The following is a 17,386-nucleotide window of genomic DNA, read 5'->3' on the forward strand; positions in this document are numbered from 1 at the left end:
CTTGCTCCCTTTCGAAAACATAGTCATGACTGTAATTCACTTAATTCTCCAAAATTTATCTGAAAGAACTACTTTTAACTCTCAAGAGAAGTTTCCAAGCTGTTTGAATCAGAAAGAAAAGGAAATCTTAGCCTCGGTAATAATTACAAATTATATCTGGCAGGAGTCATTGTAACATTACATACAGTGTTCAGCATGTAGCTGTGCCTGCCAAACTTCACAGCAATCAGATTCTATATATTTATTCAAATAAGTAAACAAAAAGCAATTAATACCAACTTTTTTCATATGTTTATTTTTGTTGAGATTCAGTATGATTAAGTCCAGCTCTCAAGTTGTATGTAGACCTACGTATGCAATTTTATCTTTAACATTCTTTTGATCTTATAAAAATAAAGTTCCTAAAGTTTTTGTTATTATAATATTTGTAATTTTGCTAAGCAACATCAAAAATTCACCTTCATTTCAACAAGCACCTGCAATATATATTAAATTCCTATAAATATATTTATTTAGGAAATAATCTGAGTATCATATTGAGTGCATTAATATTGCAATTCCTTAAAGGTGGAGATACAAGCTGATATTGTACACAGGTTCTTAACAGTACATCCTATTCAATGGAATGAAATGTACTTACAAATAAAAATATATAGGATTAAACAATATAATACTTAATTGCAGTCAGATAATACATCTTCTCTGAATTAAGTGGGTAATTTTATACAGGAGAGAAATACATGTACATTTTATTAACCTGGAAGGAAGGAATTGACCATAATCTACCACACTGGTCCAATGTGGTTGGCAGATGTTATCAGTGCTAGTTTGGGGTATTTATCATGTCCTGTTCACCTTGGGAGACCGTTCTGGACATATACATGTCCGACAACATAACCTACGATTTCATTTACCCACACAAGCCCCTTTACCTCGTTAAGGCCTGAATGGTTTTATATGGTTTCCAAATTCAATGTGACTCTGGCAAATATACAACAACAAATGAACAGAAAAAAATAATAGCACTGCATTAAAAAACAACCCAATATCTAAAACATAAAATAATTGAAAATTGTAATTAAACAACCAAAAGGAGACTCCATTGAACTGACCCCCGATGCCTGGGGGAAATGTCAGGTCATGTTGACTTTTCTAAAGGCAAGCAGAGTTGGGCCCTGTTATGTATAGGGAAATAATTTCATAGCCTAGGGTTAGCCAACAAAAAGGCACACTGTCTAGATCCCTTGAGATGACAAAGGTTAATAGGAGTGTTGGCAGGAAAATGCTCACTAAAAGCAAAATCAGAGCATTTGGAAATAGAAACAATAAAGTATACTTCATGGGAAATACTTCCAGTGAGTTCCCTGTCAGCAGACTGCAGGAGAGAGACACAAGCAAGCTTCTCACAACATATGTGTTGGCAAAAAATATTGGAACAAGCAGATAAAAGATAAACAGGGTAATGTAATCACCCAATGCCTTATCCTGTACCTGTGATTAGAGTATTTTTCAGACTTGTGGCATCCTCCCTGATGTTATCAATATGTACCATAAACATTGGTGTTTACTTGTACTCTCTATTCACATAAGCGTAAGCATTTGGGTTCTGCTAATTGTTTCCACTTTAGGGTTGCAGCACTGGAATTTAGGTTATGTATTTATCTATTGCTACTAAAAGCCATACCACCTGATACATTTATATATGCTCACTATAGATTGGATGCTTTTTGCCACTAGCCTTCATATGGCAACATATGGGACAGAGACATGTTCTTGGGAGAAAGCAATATAGGACTTTAAAGCTGATAACCAGCACCTTGAATCATGTCTCAAAGCCTATTGAGAGCTAGTGTACTTTGCAGTGCAACAGCGATACAAAGAGGTAATTCCCTTAATTATCCACACCATTAAATTCTGGCCAATTTCAGAATAGTTTTCAAGGCCATTCCCATAAGTGAGAAGGGCATGAGTGACAAAAAGCAAGGTTTCCAAGTCCTGGAATGGCCACAACTGGTGGACATGACAAAGAACCTGCCATCACTGCTGCCACCTATTCTTTGAACATGAACTGCAAGTCCAGGAGCATATCCAGATTATGTTCCAAATCTGGAGTGAAAATTTGGTATTGCCACTGCTTGTACAATCAAAGATTCAGAGGCCATAGAAGATCTTCAGAGACATTGGGCATTGGGATGGAATCTTGATCACTTCAATTAATGGCTGGGGTAGAGGTATACAAATGACACTGACAATGATGGCCCTCTGAACCAGGACAACCATCTTTTCAGCAGGACTGAAAGAGATTTGTTCAGATTATTCAGAAGGGAAACCTTTCAGAGGCAGCAGAACCATAACATCCGGAGCATTTACTACTCCCTGAATCCAGGTCATATTGAGGTGAACTGAAGAATAATCTTGTGATGGTATCTGGGATGGGTTCAAGCCTGGTAGTCTCGAGAAAGTGAACAAGATCTTTGGAACTACAAATGTGGTTATCCATTTTCTATCTATCCATTTCTTTGGGACTACCTGGTTATCCAGATAACGAGGATAACTGTCAGGAACTCTACCCTCAGCACAGAGATTGCCTAATGCAGAACAGGTAAAGATGCTCCTAGGGAGCAGGGAGTCTGTTACAAAAGAACTTCCAAATGATCCCTAAAATCCAACCTCACCAGTACAGCCTAACATCTGCCTATCTGTGGAGCAGCATCTTTGACAACATTCAGAGTCTCTCTATGGACAACACACATACCCCATGCACCCATGGGAGTTCTGACTGACTATTAATTGTTAGTATATTTATTTTATTTTATGAATGAATAAATGTACTGCTATCACACATTTTCAACCAACTTCTAAGAATCCTGAGACTGACCAAATTTAAAGAAAATTAAGTATGGCAATGAAAACTAAGAAACAAGATTACAAAAGTAAAGCTAAATATATTAACTCCTCCCCTTTCATATAATTCATTCTGATAGAGATAAAAACAAGAGAAAGGAAATCTGATAAACAACAAGGAAGGAAGGAAGCTGCTGAAGGCAAGCTAAAATAAGGAAGTGTGGAGTATCTTTAAAGAAAATTGATTGAGAAACATAAATGCAGAAAGTTGTGGTTCTAGTTTATTATTTTAGTAATTTTTAGCTTGGCCTGCTTTAGTGTGGGTGGCTAAAACTTTCTGATTTTTATGAATTGATTGGCCAGCAATTCTTAAGTGACTTACAAAAAAGCTATTCTTTGACTAGAGAGTGAGTTAAGAAGATTTATTAAGAATATTAAGAAAATTATTAGAGATGTATTTGAAAAATATTTAAATAAAATCTATCAGTTCATAGATTAGCTATGATCCAAGGATATTTCAAACAACTTTTCAAACTACTTCAGAGATACAAATATGTGTAGGAAGTTACCAAACCACTGAGGCAATTTCACAAGTAGCTGACAATGAAGATGAGTCAATTGCAATTTTGGAATGTAAACCTGACACCAATCTCCAAGAAAATCTGTAATTTTAAAAGGATAAGTTTGGGATGTCTTCTTCATGGACATTAACAAAGTTGAAAAATCCTTGATAAAAAGAGAAGCTTATAACTACTTGACAAATATTCTTCTTCCTGTGTCATATCTGTCATCAAACATTGGCGATCATGTCCGTAATCTATTTTTGTCAACAACCACATGAAAAAGTGCTGCCAAGCTTTGTCCAAATGAATCCCTTAGGTTTTGAAGCCATGATGTTCTTCTTCTGCCTGGACCTTGTTTGCCTTCAATCTTTCCCTGGAGGATTAAGTGAAGTATGCCCTATTTTTCTGGGGGGTCACATCACATGTCCAAAATACCCTAACTTTCACTTTTTAATGGCTTTGATTATTTCCCTTGGCTTTCCCAGGAGGCTTATCACCTTCTCATTTGTAATTTTGTCACCCAGCTTATACGTAACATCCATCTGTAAATCCACATTTCAAATGCTTCTAGTCTTTTCAAGTGGCTTTCTGTCAGAGACCAAATATTCACTCCGTAGAGCGGGATAGAAAAGATGTGGCATCTGTCAAGCCTGATTTTCAGTCTTAGGCTTATGTTGTCACAGCAGAAGACCTTTTTACATTTTGAAGAATGTTGTTTGAGCTTTTTTACTTTGGTGCTCACTTTCCAGCTTTTATGTAAATTAGAACCGAGGTATGTGATTCTTCGACCTTTTCTAGTAGTATTCCTTCTGAAGTTATCAGTGGTAAATTTATGGGTTGTTTGCTGATGACCATGATCTTGCTTTTTGAGGTGTTAAGTTTCAAACCATATTGTTCAGATATTTCTGAGACTCTGCTGATGAGGAACTGAAGGTCTTCATACTTACTGGCAAGCAGAACTGTATCATCATCATATCTTAAATTGTTGATCTGAACACCGTTTACTTTGAGGCCAGCATCAATGTTTTCCAGTGCTTCGTTGAAAATTGACTCAGAGTAGATATTAAATCTACGGAGCCAGAATACAGCCCTGTCTGACCCCTCTTCGTATTTCTGCATCATCTGAGTATTTTTGGCCTAGTCTCACATTTGCTACCTAATGCCAATATAGATTCTTTATTATTTGGATGTTTGTCATCTAGTCCAGCTTGTTTCAGGATTTGTAATAGTTTGCTGTGTCTTATTTTATCAAATGTGTTTTCAAAATCAATGAAGCACATGTAAACACTGTGATGTACAAGAACTTGAATGCTGAATAGGGCATCTTGTGTACCAAGATTGTTTCTGAAACCAAATTGTGTATTGCTGAAATACTCCTCAATTTTATTGTATATTTTTGTGTGAATTATTCTCAGGAATATTTTCAGGGCATGACTCATTAAGCTAACATTCAAACATTCTAGACAAACATTTTAGAGAAGAAAAATATTTTATATCATGATTGAGTGAGTTAAAGTTAATAAGTCAATTGGAATTAGGATGGATTTCTATCGGTCTGATATTTGTAATTGAAAGGAAGTTTTAATCTAAGGTTTGAAAATGTATTTTTCCTTTATCTATAATGCTTACATAATTCTGAAAGTTTGTAAAATATTATTGAAAGTGTATTTGAAAGTATCTATGTTAAGAGAAAGTTAAAGAAATAGATGTATTAGCTTAAAGAAAAGTTCAGAGTTTTTAAAAGGATGTATAGAAGAAGAAGAAATTATTCTGTGAGGGTACCTTGGAGCAAATGATCTAAATTTAATGAGTTAATTGGAATTTTATTGGTCTGAAAGTAAACTTTATGTATCTTAAGAGAAAGTTTTAAAAGATTATTAGAAAGTTTTGATTTTAGAAAAGTTTTTAAAGAAAAGATCAGTGTTTTAAAAGGGGGGGGGAGTATTTTCCCTTTAAGGTTAAAGAATCTGAAAGTACACAGTGAAATTTATTTATATAAATGGTAATAGTTTATAAAGATTATTATATGCAAATAAAAATACACATTATTTCTACAGCAACGAAAATTTTATTTTCATGCTTTATTGTGTCACATTGAAGTAAATAGCCTTAATTATTACTGCTAATGTGTTTTGTATTGTAAAAGGGAAGCAACTTCATTCAGAGAACTTGTAGCACGAAGCATTAATTGAACCTTAAATTCTATGTGGTTACTTCAAAAAATAAAATTATTTATCTTTAGAGTTATTTGTGTTATTTGTTTAAACCTTCTGCTGCTCACATACTGATTCATCCAAAGATGACTGTACAATGAAGAACATTAACACAAACCTTTTGAGGAGCGAAAATGTTTGCTGGGAGCTGTAAAACCTCTTGTTCCATGCACATTTATGGCTGCCACCCTAAACTGGTACCACCTACTAGGTCTGATGTCAGTCAGTTGTAATCTCTCATCTGTGATCTGCAAAATAAAATCCAGTTAAGATACACATTTACTATTTTTATGACCTCCATCATTGGACCTTTCATGCTTTGCTTATTGAAAGAGGAATCCCTTTTCCTATTTTTCATGAAATAAAAATTGGACTAGGTAAGATTTTTCAAACCATCTACTTCAGCCATCCATAAGTCTTCAGGATCCATCCCAAAGAACTTTTGTCTGGCTGAATTAAAAAAACAAAAAACGCTGAAGTTACTAAAGGTTGAATCTGGTATCTTTAATAGATGCAATCCATACTAGATGTACATGCATCATCTTATATGCATTTTTTCACACCATACCTTTATACACACATCTTACCAGTTCATTTTATTTCTTTGTATAGTGATGAGCAGAGCACCCTCATATGCAAACATCAACATGTACCAACTCTTTCAAAGTTGTTGTTGTTGTTTTTTGCTATAAATGCTGCTGGAATCCATCCCACAGCATTGAGTAGAAACAGACAGTTTGCCTATTACACATATATAGTGTATATGTGTATGTGTTTTATACCCTCTGTGTGTATAATATGCATACTGTCCACTTCTCTCTCTCTCTCTCTCTTTCACACACACTAAGAGAGAGAGAAAGACATAAATTCTTGCACATCTTGCTATTATAAGTCAACATGCAAATAAGCCCTAGTCTTCCCTTTAAGACATCCTCCTAAACTGAAGGCCACAGAAAATGATTTCTATTATCTCTTCTTGCTGTAAAAAGTTCATTAACCATTATTAAACCCTGTTCCAAATCAGAGTTAAAAATACAGGTGCATGCAGGAAATGCCTCCATTCTGTTCCCAGAATAAAACAGTTACATCTATAACATATTCAACAATGGCCCAAATGGGGAAGACTGGTAGTATCTTTTTCAAGTCCAAAGCACAGAATTACCTGACATGTTTCTACCAAAACAAGAGATGGCCTACTTATTTGTGTTGCTCCACATACTTGGCAAGTTGCAGAATGAAAGCTGCAATGACTTATTTTCAAATTAAGCATGATACCAATAGCAATAATATTTAAAATTATAAATTTCCTCATAGTGCTTTACAGCACTCTCTAGGTCAGGGGTGTCAAACTGGATTTATTCAAGGGCTGGATTAGCATTGTAGTTCTCCTCCATGGGCCGGGCATGGGGATGGGGATGCATGTGCCCCCCCATGCCCTGTTTTCAGCCTGGATGGCCTCCTGCAGCCCCCTGTTTTGGCCAGCAGAGTGCTGCAGGAGGCCGTCCAGGCCGAAAATATGCTGCAGGGGAGGTGCGTGCGGATCTTCGTGCCCCCTTTTGGCTGCCAGAGGTACCATAGGCTGGTCCTTTGCCCAGGCTGGCCCAGCAGGAAAGGTTTAAGCACCCCACAGGCCGGTTTCAACCCGCGGGCCTTTGAATTTGACATCCCTGTTCTAGGTTGTTTACAATGTCAGCATTATCTGCATATTGCTCCCAACAATCTGTGTCCTCATTTTACCAACCTCAGAAGGATGGAAGACTGAGTCAACCTTGAGCCCTGCCAGAATCAAACTCCAGGTTATAGGCAAAATTAACCTGCAATAGTGCATTCTAACCACTGCACCACCAGGACTTTCTTGGTCTCCCTTTCTCCTCTACTCCTTCTGAAGCAGACTGTCAAGCATCGAGGAAATCAGAAGATTCATGGAGTTCAAATGAGTATAAAGATTTATTGCAAGCTTAAGCTCCTACAAGAATCTGAGCAAGGGAAATTAGCGGGAATCAAGAAGGCATTCAAGGTGGGTTGGACTTAGATCTCTTGTGGTTGTGCAGGGATTCATGACTTATGACACATTTGACCCGTTCCTTGGTCTCAGCCTGGTCATCTCCTATACAGACTGGAAGAAAGAAATGAGAACTTTTCTTTGACCTTACACAGTATTTCAGATCTGCAGCACAAACTTCAAAGAGAGAACTCCAGGTCCTGGGTATGTTTGATGTTTGATGGCAATTAATATCAGCCAAAAATGTTTAATATCTGATTAACAAAAATAATATTAAGGAAAATCTTAAAGGTAACAGAACTCTATTCAAAGTACTGACCTGTGCTACAGTTTGCCAACTTGTTGCATCATCTTCACTGGGATGAATCCCATAATTCCATCTCCTTTGTACCACATAGAGCACAGGCTCAATGGAGATATTGAACTTTGAAGACCATTTAATTTCCAGCTGTCCAGACTGAAGTTCACTAAATTTTAATTCCTTTCTGGGTTTTAAAGGAACACCTAAAATATATAATATCCATAAAAAGAAATTGTGTTCACAACTATTTGGAGAAGCAAGTGTATATCATATAAATAGAACACCTACCCTCACATTTTATCCCAATAACAAATACATTTTTGCCTGTGTTGTTTTAAAATATGTCATGTGCTGCCTTTAATACTGAAAATACCTATCAGCTGTACTGTGAATGTATTATGGAGATAAGCTATCATTTCTATGATTTGGTAGTTGTAATAAACAATTTAATATTTACAGAAGTTGTTCCTATTTTCTGTTTTCAGGTGCTGACACTTTTTTCCAACTGATTTAATATCCAGAAGAGTTTACATGGGAAAGCATGGTCAGCTTGAGACTCTAGGGTGAAATTAGAAGATCTGTCATATAAAGAATTAAAAATTATCCTATAATTTTATAAGAAATATAATATGTGTGATTCTTTCTTATATGTAGAAATTAATTGTTCATATATGACTTAACTGATTCATTACGATAAATATGGGGTCTCAGTACAAATAGTAAAACTATTTCAAGTTTATTTCTACTGCTTCCACATGTTTACTAGATTTTTCGAAAAAACTGGTAAGACTTTAAGTGTGGCATATGTGAACATTTAACCAGAAGTAATACTTCTTTCTAGGATAGGCTATTTTCTCTAAACTTAAATCTAAGAAAACTGTTTCTTTAAGAAACTACCAAAGTGCTACAATTGCTAGAGTTATTTTTTGCTTCTGTTTTGAACTTGTTACAATTGTTTGTGCCACTTAAATCATCCGCAGAATAAATCAGGTTTATTTTTTGCCAGCCTCCACACTTTTCTTGTTAAATCAATTGTGTTTTCTATAAATTTAGGATTTTCTCTAACAAAGAACGTAGAATTCTAAAACTGTCAAGAATAAAAAATATTGTAAGCAAAATTATTTTTATATTAGTCTTCTTAAGAGGAACTATGCAGCTTCTCAATAAAAAATATGTTATTATTATGTGTAATAATCCTATAGCCTCCATTCTAAGGAACTTCCCATCTGCTTTGCATTATGGTCACTAGAATTCACTTGATTGGAACTAACTCCAACAACACCAACTAACCACTAATGGCCGTAATTGTGTGCAGATGGGTGTCATGCAGTAGAGCAGGGTTTCTCAACTTTGCTAACTTTAGGAGGGTGGACTTCAACTCCCAGAATTTCCCAGAAGAATTGGATTTTTGATGATAAATGTATATTTTTTCATCTTATTCTGAAGAAATATCTGAAAAAATTCTTGGCGTGACAATTACTTGGCATGCCAAGTTTAGATTTCACCCCTCAGAAATACGGGTATAAATTCATTAGTTTCAAGACATAATAAATAGTGTTCATGACAATTTTTCAAAATCCTATTTCATGGTCTAGGACACAAACTGTCTCCAAAGAAGCTGCTGCGGATGAACCAATAGAATGTCAGCATCGAGAGATACCAAGCCAGGAATCATTATGGTTTCATTTGCTGACACACCACTCTTTATACCCATAGAACCAGAAATAGCAAAAGAATCCACAGCAGCAGTATTCTATGACATACCTGAGATAGGCAAATACATTAAGATCAAAATATCCAGAATCATGGACTTCATCAACCTCTGCCATCAACTACTTTCAGTTTAATAAACAGGTACACAAAAAAAAAACCTTACCACCATTCTCAGAACTCAAAGCAGAGACTGTAATGCAGGGTGTAGAAACTATAGAACATTCATATAATCAAAAGCATGGATCCATTATGTGGACAATACCTTTGTCATAATAAAGGGACAAGTATCCTGTATATGAAATGAAAACATCTTCAAAAGAATAACATTCACAAGAGAATGAGAAAGTAACACACTACCTTTCCTGGATACTATACTAGCAGAGGAAATTACAGAAAACTAGAAATGCAAGTCTACCCAAAATGGCCATGCTAAGTGCTCATTACCAAAATAATAACCAGCCTCCATAAAAGGAGCTGTATAAGAGGATTACTCAGAGGAATATAAATGTACTACAGCAATCCTGAACACCAGAAAAAAAGAAATGCACTGCCTATATGACATATTCCAACAAAATTACACTCACAATTTTATCAAAAAGTGTCTGACCAGTCAACCCACTACAGTATAACCAATGCAAGCAATGAAAAATATAAAATTAGTATACATCAAAAACATCTCAGAAATATCAGACTATTACAATCATACAGCATTATCATAACACACAAATGAACTAAAGCTATCCAAAACATCAAAAGACCAGTAGCCAAGAAGGAAAAAAGAGTAGTCACCTGTCACATACAATGTAAGGACTGTAAGTTACTAGTAGGGCATACAGGCAGAATAGCACATCCATGAACACCAACTAGCAGTTAAAAAAACACATGATGAAACTGTAATTTCATAATACATGGACATATTCAATCATAGTTTCAACTGGGCAACAGTAAGCATTCTAGACCAAGCTAAATACAAAATGCTAGGATATTCCTAGAAGATTGGCATTCAGATAAATCAGCCATCAACAGACATCCAGAATCTATTTACAAGTCAGTAAGATCATTCTGGATTCTACAGGTTTTCTTATTAAGAACTTCTTTCTGAAGGACAAGCGAGTGATCACACAGTTTCATTTTGACTGGATAAGTCCTACTGCACCTGGGTTTTCACCCAGCCATCAATCTTCACTATTTTCTCTACCTGGAACTCTCCATTGTTCATTGTTTTTTTAGTTATTGTTTTGGGGAGGGGAGGGAATGCTCAGTCAAATCATTCAATCTACCACAGTAAAATGGTCATTAATTATAGAGTGACCTATTTCCACTAAACCTAAGAAGAGGAATGAGAACTTGATTTCAAATAGCTTTTTGGATCTTCAATTCAAATTTATTTATTTAACTGTTTAAACTAACTATACATGAGATTTTATTATTTGATGTGCTACTTCTTTGAAATATACAGTAAATTCATTATTCTATAAAAATGTCTATGATACCAATTAAATTTTATTTTTAAATTTTATAACCATTTTTTTTTAAAATGAAGGAATTTATGAACTGTAGGTATTATATAGTTCTTATATCAGTTTGGTTTTATGGCTTTATGACTAGGAGTTATATTCTATAAATAATATATAATATAACATTTTTGTCACAATTTTGAACCATGTTGCCCTTTAGGCAATAATTGCTTAAGGGAAACATTTTGCCTCCTTGAAGCCATACTTCATTTATCAAAAAAAGACACTTAACATCTTCAAAGTCTCATCCCATTGGAAATGAAACTATAAAACCTATTCCTTGTTTGAGGTGTTTGAATAACTCTAGAAAATGCTATAAGGCATTCACTGAGAAGTGCCCTATGTCTCCTGATCTATTTGTAGATCTATTAATAGGCTTCTAAACAGGTATTATGTCTATTCTGAGGCCTCTTTGACTTTGCCAAAGATTGTTGGAGAAGGCTGAGGAAAAAGTGTTGCCTTGCTGTTTTTTCTATATTTTCTAGCAGCACTCATTAGAGTCAGAAGACGATGTTTCTACTGTTCTTAGAAGTTGCACAGAAAAAGCTGATTGTATAGACCAGTTGTTTTCAAAGACTAATTCAGATTAAGAAGTCTCTCCAAAATTCATTGTATTAATTTGTATGAGTCAAACCATGCAGAATCTTAGCACAAGTATTCTGCTTAGTCGTTTAACATAAAACTTTCCAACCAAAAATCAATTAATGAAGAAAGGGAAGTGCTACATATTTAGATTCAGTAAAGAGTTAGGTAAGATCCAATTAATATTCACTTCTGTTGCTGAAACAGATTTTTTAAAACTGCAATCCTAAGTGTTAGAAAAAGAAAATATAAGAGTAACATTTGAGTATACACATAAACAAGTCATACTTGTTTGATAGTCAACAACCTACAGAAACCTATTGAGAAAATATGAACAATTGTGAATGTCATCATCTACCGTAATTCTTCACTTCTATACTTTAAGCATATTTTAAAAAATGATTAAATGTTTCAGCATCCCAGGATGAATTCTCCCTATCCACTTTAATACAACTTTATCACAATGCTAATTGTTAACACAAACTATTATACATTCCTCACTTGAATTTTTAACCGGTATCAGACCTGAAATTTGTTTTCAATTAAAATCTAACCTTGGCTTGACTTGGCATCACAACCCAAGAACAGTGTGGGAATGTTGGCATACTTAAATGACACACTTTTTCTCTAGTCACTTCTAATAATAAACTCTACCTTTATAAAGATTTTTGGGCACTTGACATGTATGTCCACATCCATTGGAACAGCACTTTTTCACCCCAGAACATTCATTGTCAGTCTCACAACTTTCAACACAGGCAGCTGCAAAGCCACTGGCCTTCTCAGGTGCTGGGCAATCTCCTTGCTTCACTGACAGGATGTATTTCAGGAACTCACAGCTAGTTAGACATTCATAGTTCTTCCTGGGGAAAAGAGGCTAAAGGAAAAATAAGAAAATGGGGGGGGGGATCACAGTGAAATATGTTGGTTGGCTTTCCAGGAAATTCTTGACTTTCTTTCTTATTGACCACTTCCTCATTCAGAGGATAAGAAAATGTATGACTTTAAAGCATCAATGCATTAAGTCCTTGACATGATGTAAACAATTACAGATGAAGGAGTAGAAACAGCTGAAACACTAGATGAAACTGACTGTGCAATAATGAATTCCTTCATTTGGAGACAAATGCACTCAAATGTATCATTTGGACTTTAAAATATGGCTTTTTTTTCCCAAAAAAGAAAAGAGTCAATGGAATCATTGCTTAATAAAAATAGTAAAATGCTAGCAGATAACATATAAATGACAAAAGTACTTAATCCCTATTTTGCCTCATGTCATCAAGTAGTGGGTAGGTGCTACATCAAACAATTATGTAAAAAAGATGAAGTGCAGAATCAATGCTTGAAATTGATACAAACTTGGTCAGGGAACTCATTTAATTTGAATGTTTAAAACTGCAACCTGTATATTTGCATTTTTGGGTATTAAAGGAACTATCATGGTGTTTTCATCTATACTTGCAACAAAAGGGCAACATCTAATGAGGGAGCAAAAGATTTTAGAAACAAACCACTGGCTTAAAAACTGGTGTCATTAAGAGAACTTCAGAAGTCCCAGAAGTCTGATTTTCGGGTCGCGCATGCATGCATGGGGGGGTGGAGGGGGTCATGCACATACGGAGGGGGGCAGGGGGGGCAGTGCACCCCCAAGCCCATTTTTGCTCCCAGGAGGCTGCAGGGAGGCCTACTAGGCCTTAAACAGGACATAGGAGGGCCGCACGTACATGCACAGGGGGTAGGGGGGAGTCATGCATGCATTATATTATGGGTGCAGGCAGGATGCACACATGCACATGCACTACTTGCGTGTAGTCAACATGTAACCACAAAAAGTTTAGGCCTAGAGCATGCATTGGTTATTCTAGATGTTATTATAATTACAAAATAATGAAGTGTGATATAGAAAGTATGGCAATTAGATGAATTCATAACTGGATCAAAACTGGTACTCAACTGGTACTCAATCAAACTTGACTGCTCATCAAACTAGACATAGGCATGGAGGCACATCTTATACTCAAGGCATATATTAATAACTTGCATGAAAGAAGGAATGTTTATAAATCTATATATCTTATAAATATAAATGAAATCACTAAGCACATAAAAATGCAAGCAAACTTCAAAATTGCCTTGAAAATTAGAAGCCGTTTTCAAAATATGGGTCATGACCCACCCAGGGCCCCACAGGAAACTAGGCAGAGGATGCAAATATTTCTAATATTAAGCACACACAGGCAAAAGTGCTGTCAACACTTCTTCTGCTCGCGAGATGCCAACACTTGCTTTTTGAGGATAAGTCCAGCATGGGCTTTTACAGGCTAAATGGGTAACAAAGCTCAGAGCAAGTTTGAGAAATGACTAAACTGATGGGTCTAGCTTTTACAAAGTTGTTAAAAATGACTTATTTAGTTTTAGTCACAGGAAGCTAACATGAATTCATTTACTATTTTAGGTTAGGATTCCCAAATTGTGAATCATGACTTGCTAGAAGTCAATAGCAAATCTGAGGAATTGCATATATAAATGTGGATTGCTGCCTAAAGTTGCAACTGGTTTTTTTAAGCAAAGGTACTGACAAAGCTACTTACATTTTGTGCAGACTAAATAACTTCAGTCAACTTTTCTTATAGCATGAATAAAATATACACAAGTGACTCTACGGATTTTTTTCACAACTAACATACCTCACAAAAATTTTGGCAATGGTTTTTCTTCAGATCCCAGGACTCTTTGCAAGGTTCCAAACACTGAAAAGAATAATTTGAAAGCATGTCAGAGAGTAAATGAGATACCTATTTCTTTAATCAAGATAGGAATTTAAAACATTGCTTTTGAAAAAAACAAGAACTGTATTAGTGCAGAAAAATGAACATATAATGTATTTTGAAAGAATAATAGCATAGCTAATTGCCTTCAGCATGGAAAACTTCAATTAAATTACAATTTTGATGTTTCTTATTTATAATAGTATTTATTTCTTTTTCTCATGCTCCATAAATATGATCATCAACACCTCATCAGTGACTTATGATATCAAAAAGTTTAGAAAAGCCTCATTTTCTGCAATGGCAGTAGATGAGTTGATTTAAAAGATTTGGTTATCAATTCTCTTTAAAGTGGCTGTGGATCAAGCATTTATCATTCATGAATCATAAGAGAATACAATTCTGATTCTAACATGTGTGATTCCTTGTCCAAAAACATGGCTTAAACAATATTAATGGCAAACTGAGTTTACTTTATTGATTAGCCCTTGATTGAGCCATATCAAAGTTTAATGGCAAACTGATGAGGTTCCTGCCCATCATCTCCTCTAACTTTTGATTGCGATGACAACAACCTAACTGATGTCTCTTTTAGAGGAAAGGGGAGAAAGAGGGAACAAGACAAATGGACACATTTCCAAACAGCAGAATTACCTATGACATTTTAGAATTCTTAGCAATGAATTCCTTGGCTCTACTTTATATTATTATTAGATTCTGTTATATTTTATTATGTGAAATAGTTTTCCATTTATTTTAAATTTTAAAAATCCAAAAAGAAGTAAATGAAATGGATCATGTTTCCTGGCTCATGACAACAGACCTTCTGTTGGTGACATTGGCGCCTACAGATGCTATGTTGGGAACCTAGAAGTCACAGACAAAAAACTCCATAGATTTTGATTGTATTAAAACCTTAATCATGCATGATTATATCTTATGTAATGTCCACAAGAACGTATTTCCCTACAAAGTATTGAGACTATCATTTAAGCAATCTTTCATGACTGTATTCAGATGTTAAGACTGATTAAATCACGGGAATAGAAACAATCTGTCATGCAAACATAAGGGTTGAATATTTTTGTATGGTTTCTACTATACACAATCCGAAACAGGGAAGAGAAAGATTGTCTAACCATTACCAAGCTTCTCTTTTTAGCTTTTCACTTTCTTCCTAGCAATCCACATTGACAGATTCAGCATTACTAAACAGCAAGAGCTATAGGGCTCTTCACTTTAATTTCACGCTTTAATAAGATACAGTGGTTGTTTCACTAAGGGACTGAAAGCTTTTCTTTGTAAGACCTATTTGATGGTCAAGTTAAGTATCACATTCTGGCAATGGGCATCTGTTCTCCAAGGAGAAATGGTAGTCAGAAATGAAAAACACAGGGAAGAAAGATGTGGAAACTTTTCAAAAGTCATCTTCCTCATTAAAGAAATTAGGCCTATTCAGGTCCCTTTACATCAATGCAAGTGAAGTGCAAATCAAATTAGCTTCTCATTGGTGAGCTGACAGATTATTTAAGGTTTACTATACAATGGGGTCAGCTGTTTATTCTAATCACATTCAGCACTAAACTAGTTACTGTTAATGAACCCTATAGTTACACTGTATCAAAGCAAGTAGGGGGATAACATGATTTCCTGCCAGAAGATTCCAAACTTAAAGTTCTTCAATTCTTCCAATATGAACAAAACTGTAAAAAAAAATCTGGCGTTTCCAGAATTTCTTGTATTGTATTGTACAGAGCCAACGTAACTTTGTATTCTTCATTACTACAAAGTCAATGCCCTCGGATGACATAGAGCACGTCTATGAAATAGTAAGGGGTAGGATGGTTATCACAGGATATTCAAACCACTTTCACATTGATTTGTGAAAGTGGAAATTTCTGAAAGTGGAAATCCGATAATCACACACAGAGCTCTGCATTTAGATTGCCAAAACTGGCACATATTTAGGTGGAGCTTTTTTGAGACGAGACAGCTTACAAGGACCTTCCCATAATTTTCTTATATATAATATAATCTTCAAAAGCCAACCAGCTATTGTGGAAGGTTGGCCTAACTCCCACAAAGCACAGATTTACTGTATGTCCATATGATAGCGACCACAAGAAGATAATAAAGGGATTTCCCCCCTTAAATTCATGACTGATTATGTAAAGACTTAGGGTTGCTCATTAAGCTTGTGATTAATATTTAGAATATGGTGATGAACTAAATTTAATTCCATACATCAGGGGACAAATTATTCCAACAGGATTTTATTTTTCTACTGCCTGTTTTGAGCATGTCCTTTAAAAACGTCTTCATCCCAAAACCCAAAATATTTTATTTTAAAGGTGTATATTGAATTTAATAGGATGAAGTAAAACTCCATCCATTTACTCAGCAAATTCAGGCAGAAGGTGAGGAATATTCCTTTTTCCCCTTTATTTTACTGATAGCATATTCTGATTTTATAATCAGATAATCTGACTTTATAATAGCAATGTATTAAAAACTGAATCCTTATATACTCTGAGAAGAATATTTTCACTGTAAATTTAGATATAGATTAACTGATTATAGATATAGATATATACAGAGACATAGAGACATAGACATAGATATATAGAGGCTAAAGGGCCTCTTTATTCTTCTTTATTCCTATTTTAATAGTTCAGCATAGCATTGGATTTATTCTTGGCTATTACTTATTACTTATTGCTTGAAATAACAGGGAAAAGCCAAGGATCTTGATTCTAATCTGGTTTAGTCCTGTGCTGGCTACAGAATTTTAGCCAAGAATCTTGTAGTCTACCTGAAAATGCCAGAGATTAAATTTTGGTCTTTTCGCACACAAATACAGCAACAAATGTTTTTGCTTTT

At 35.1% G+C, this 17,386-nt stretch overlaps 1 protein-coding gene across 2 annotated transcripts in view; it reads right to left on the minus strand.

The window, feature by feature from the left end:
• ANOS1 (anosmin 1) overlaps positions 1 to 17,386 on the minus strand; it is a 74,597-nt gene that overhangs the window by 21,092 nt on the left and 36,119 nt on the right. For both annotated transcript variants that reach the window (XM_081948203.1, XM_081948202.1), the window contains exons 3-6: positions 14,426 to 14,488; positions 12,390 to 12,612; positions 7,942 to 8,126; positions 5,739 to 5,868 (exon numbers count right to left, since the gene is read on the minus strand). In XM_081948203.1, coding sequence (XP_081804329.1) covers positions 5,739 to 5,868; positions 7,942 to 8,126; positions 12,390 to 12,612; positions 14,426 to 14,488 — 601 coding nt within the window. The remainder of the gene's footprint in view (positions 1 to 5,738; positions 5,869 to 7,941; positions 8,127 to 12,389; positions 12,613 to 14,425; positions 14,489 to 17,386) is intronic.

The sequence above is a fragment of the Natrix helvetica genome (genome assembly GCF_964273705.1).
Source record: "Natrix helvetica genome assembly, chromosome: 3".
Lineage (NCBI taxonomy): Eukaryota > Metazoa > Chordata > Lepidosauria > Squamata > Natricidae > Natrix > Natrix helvetica.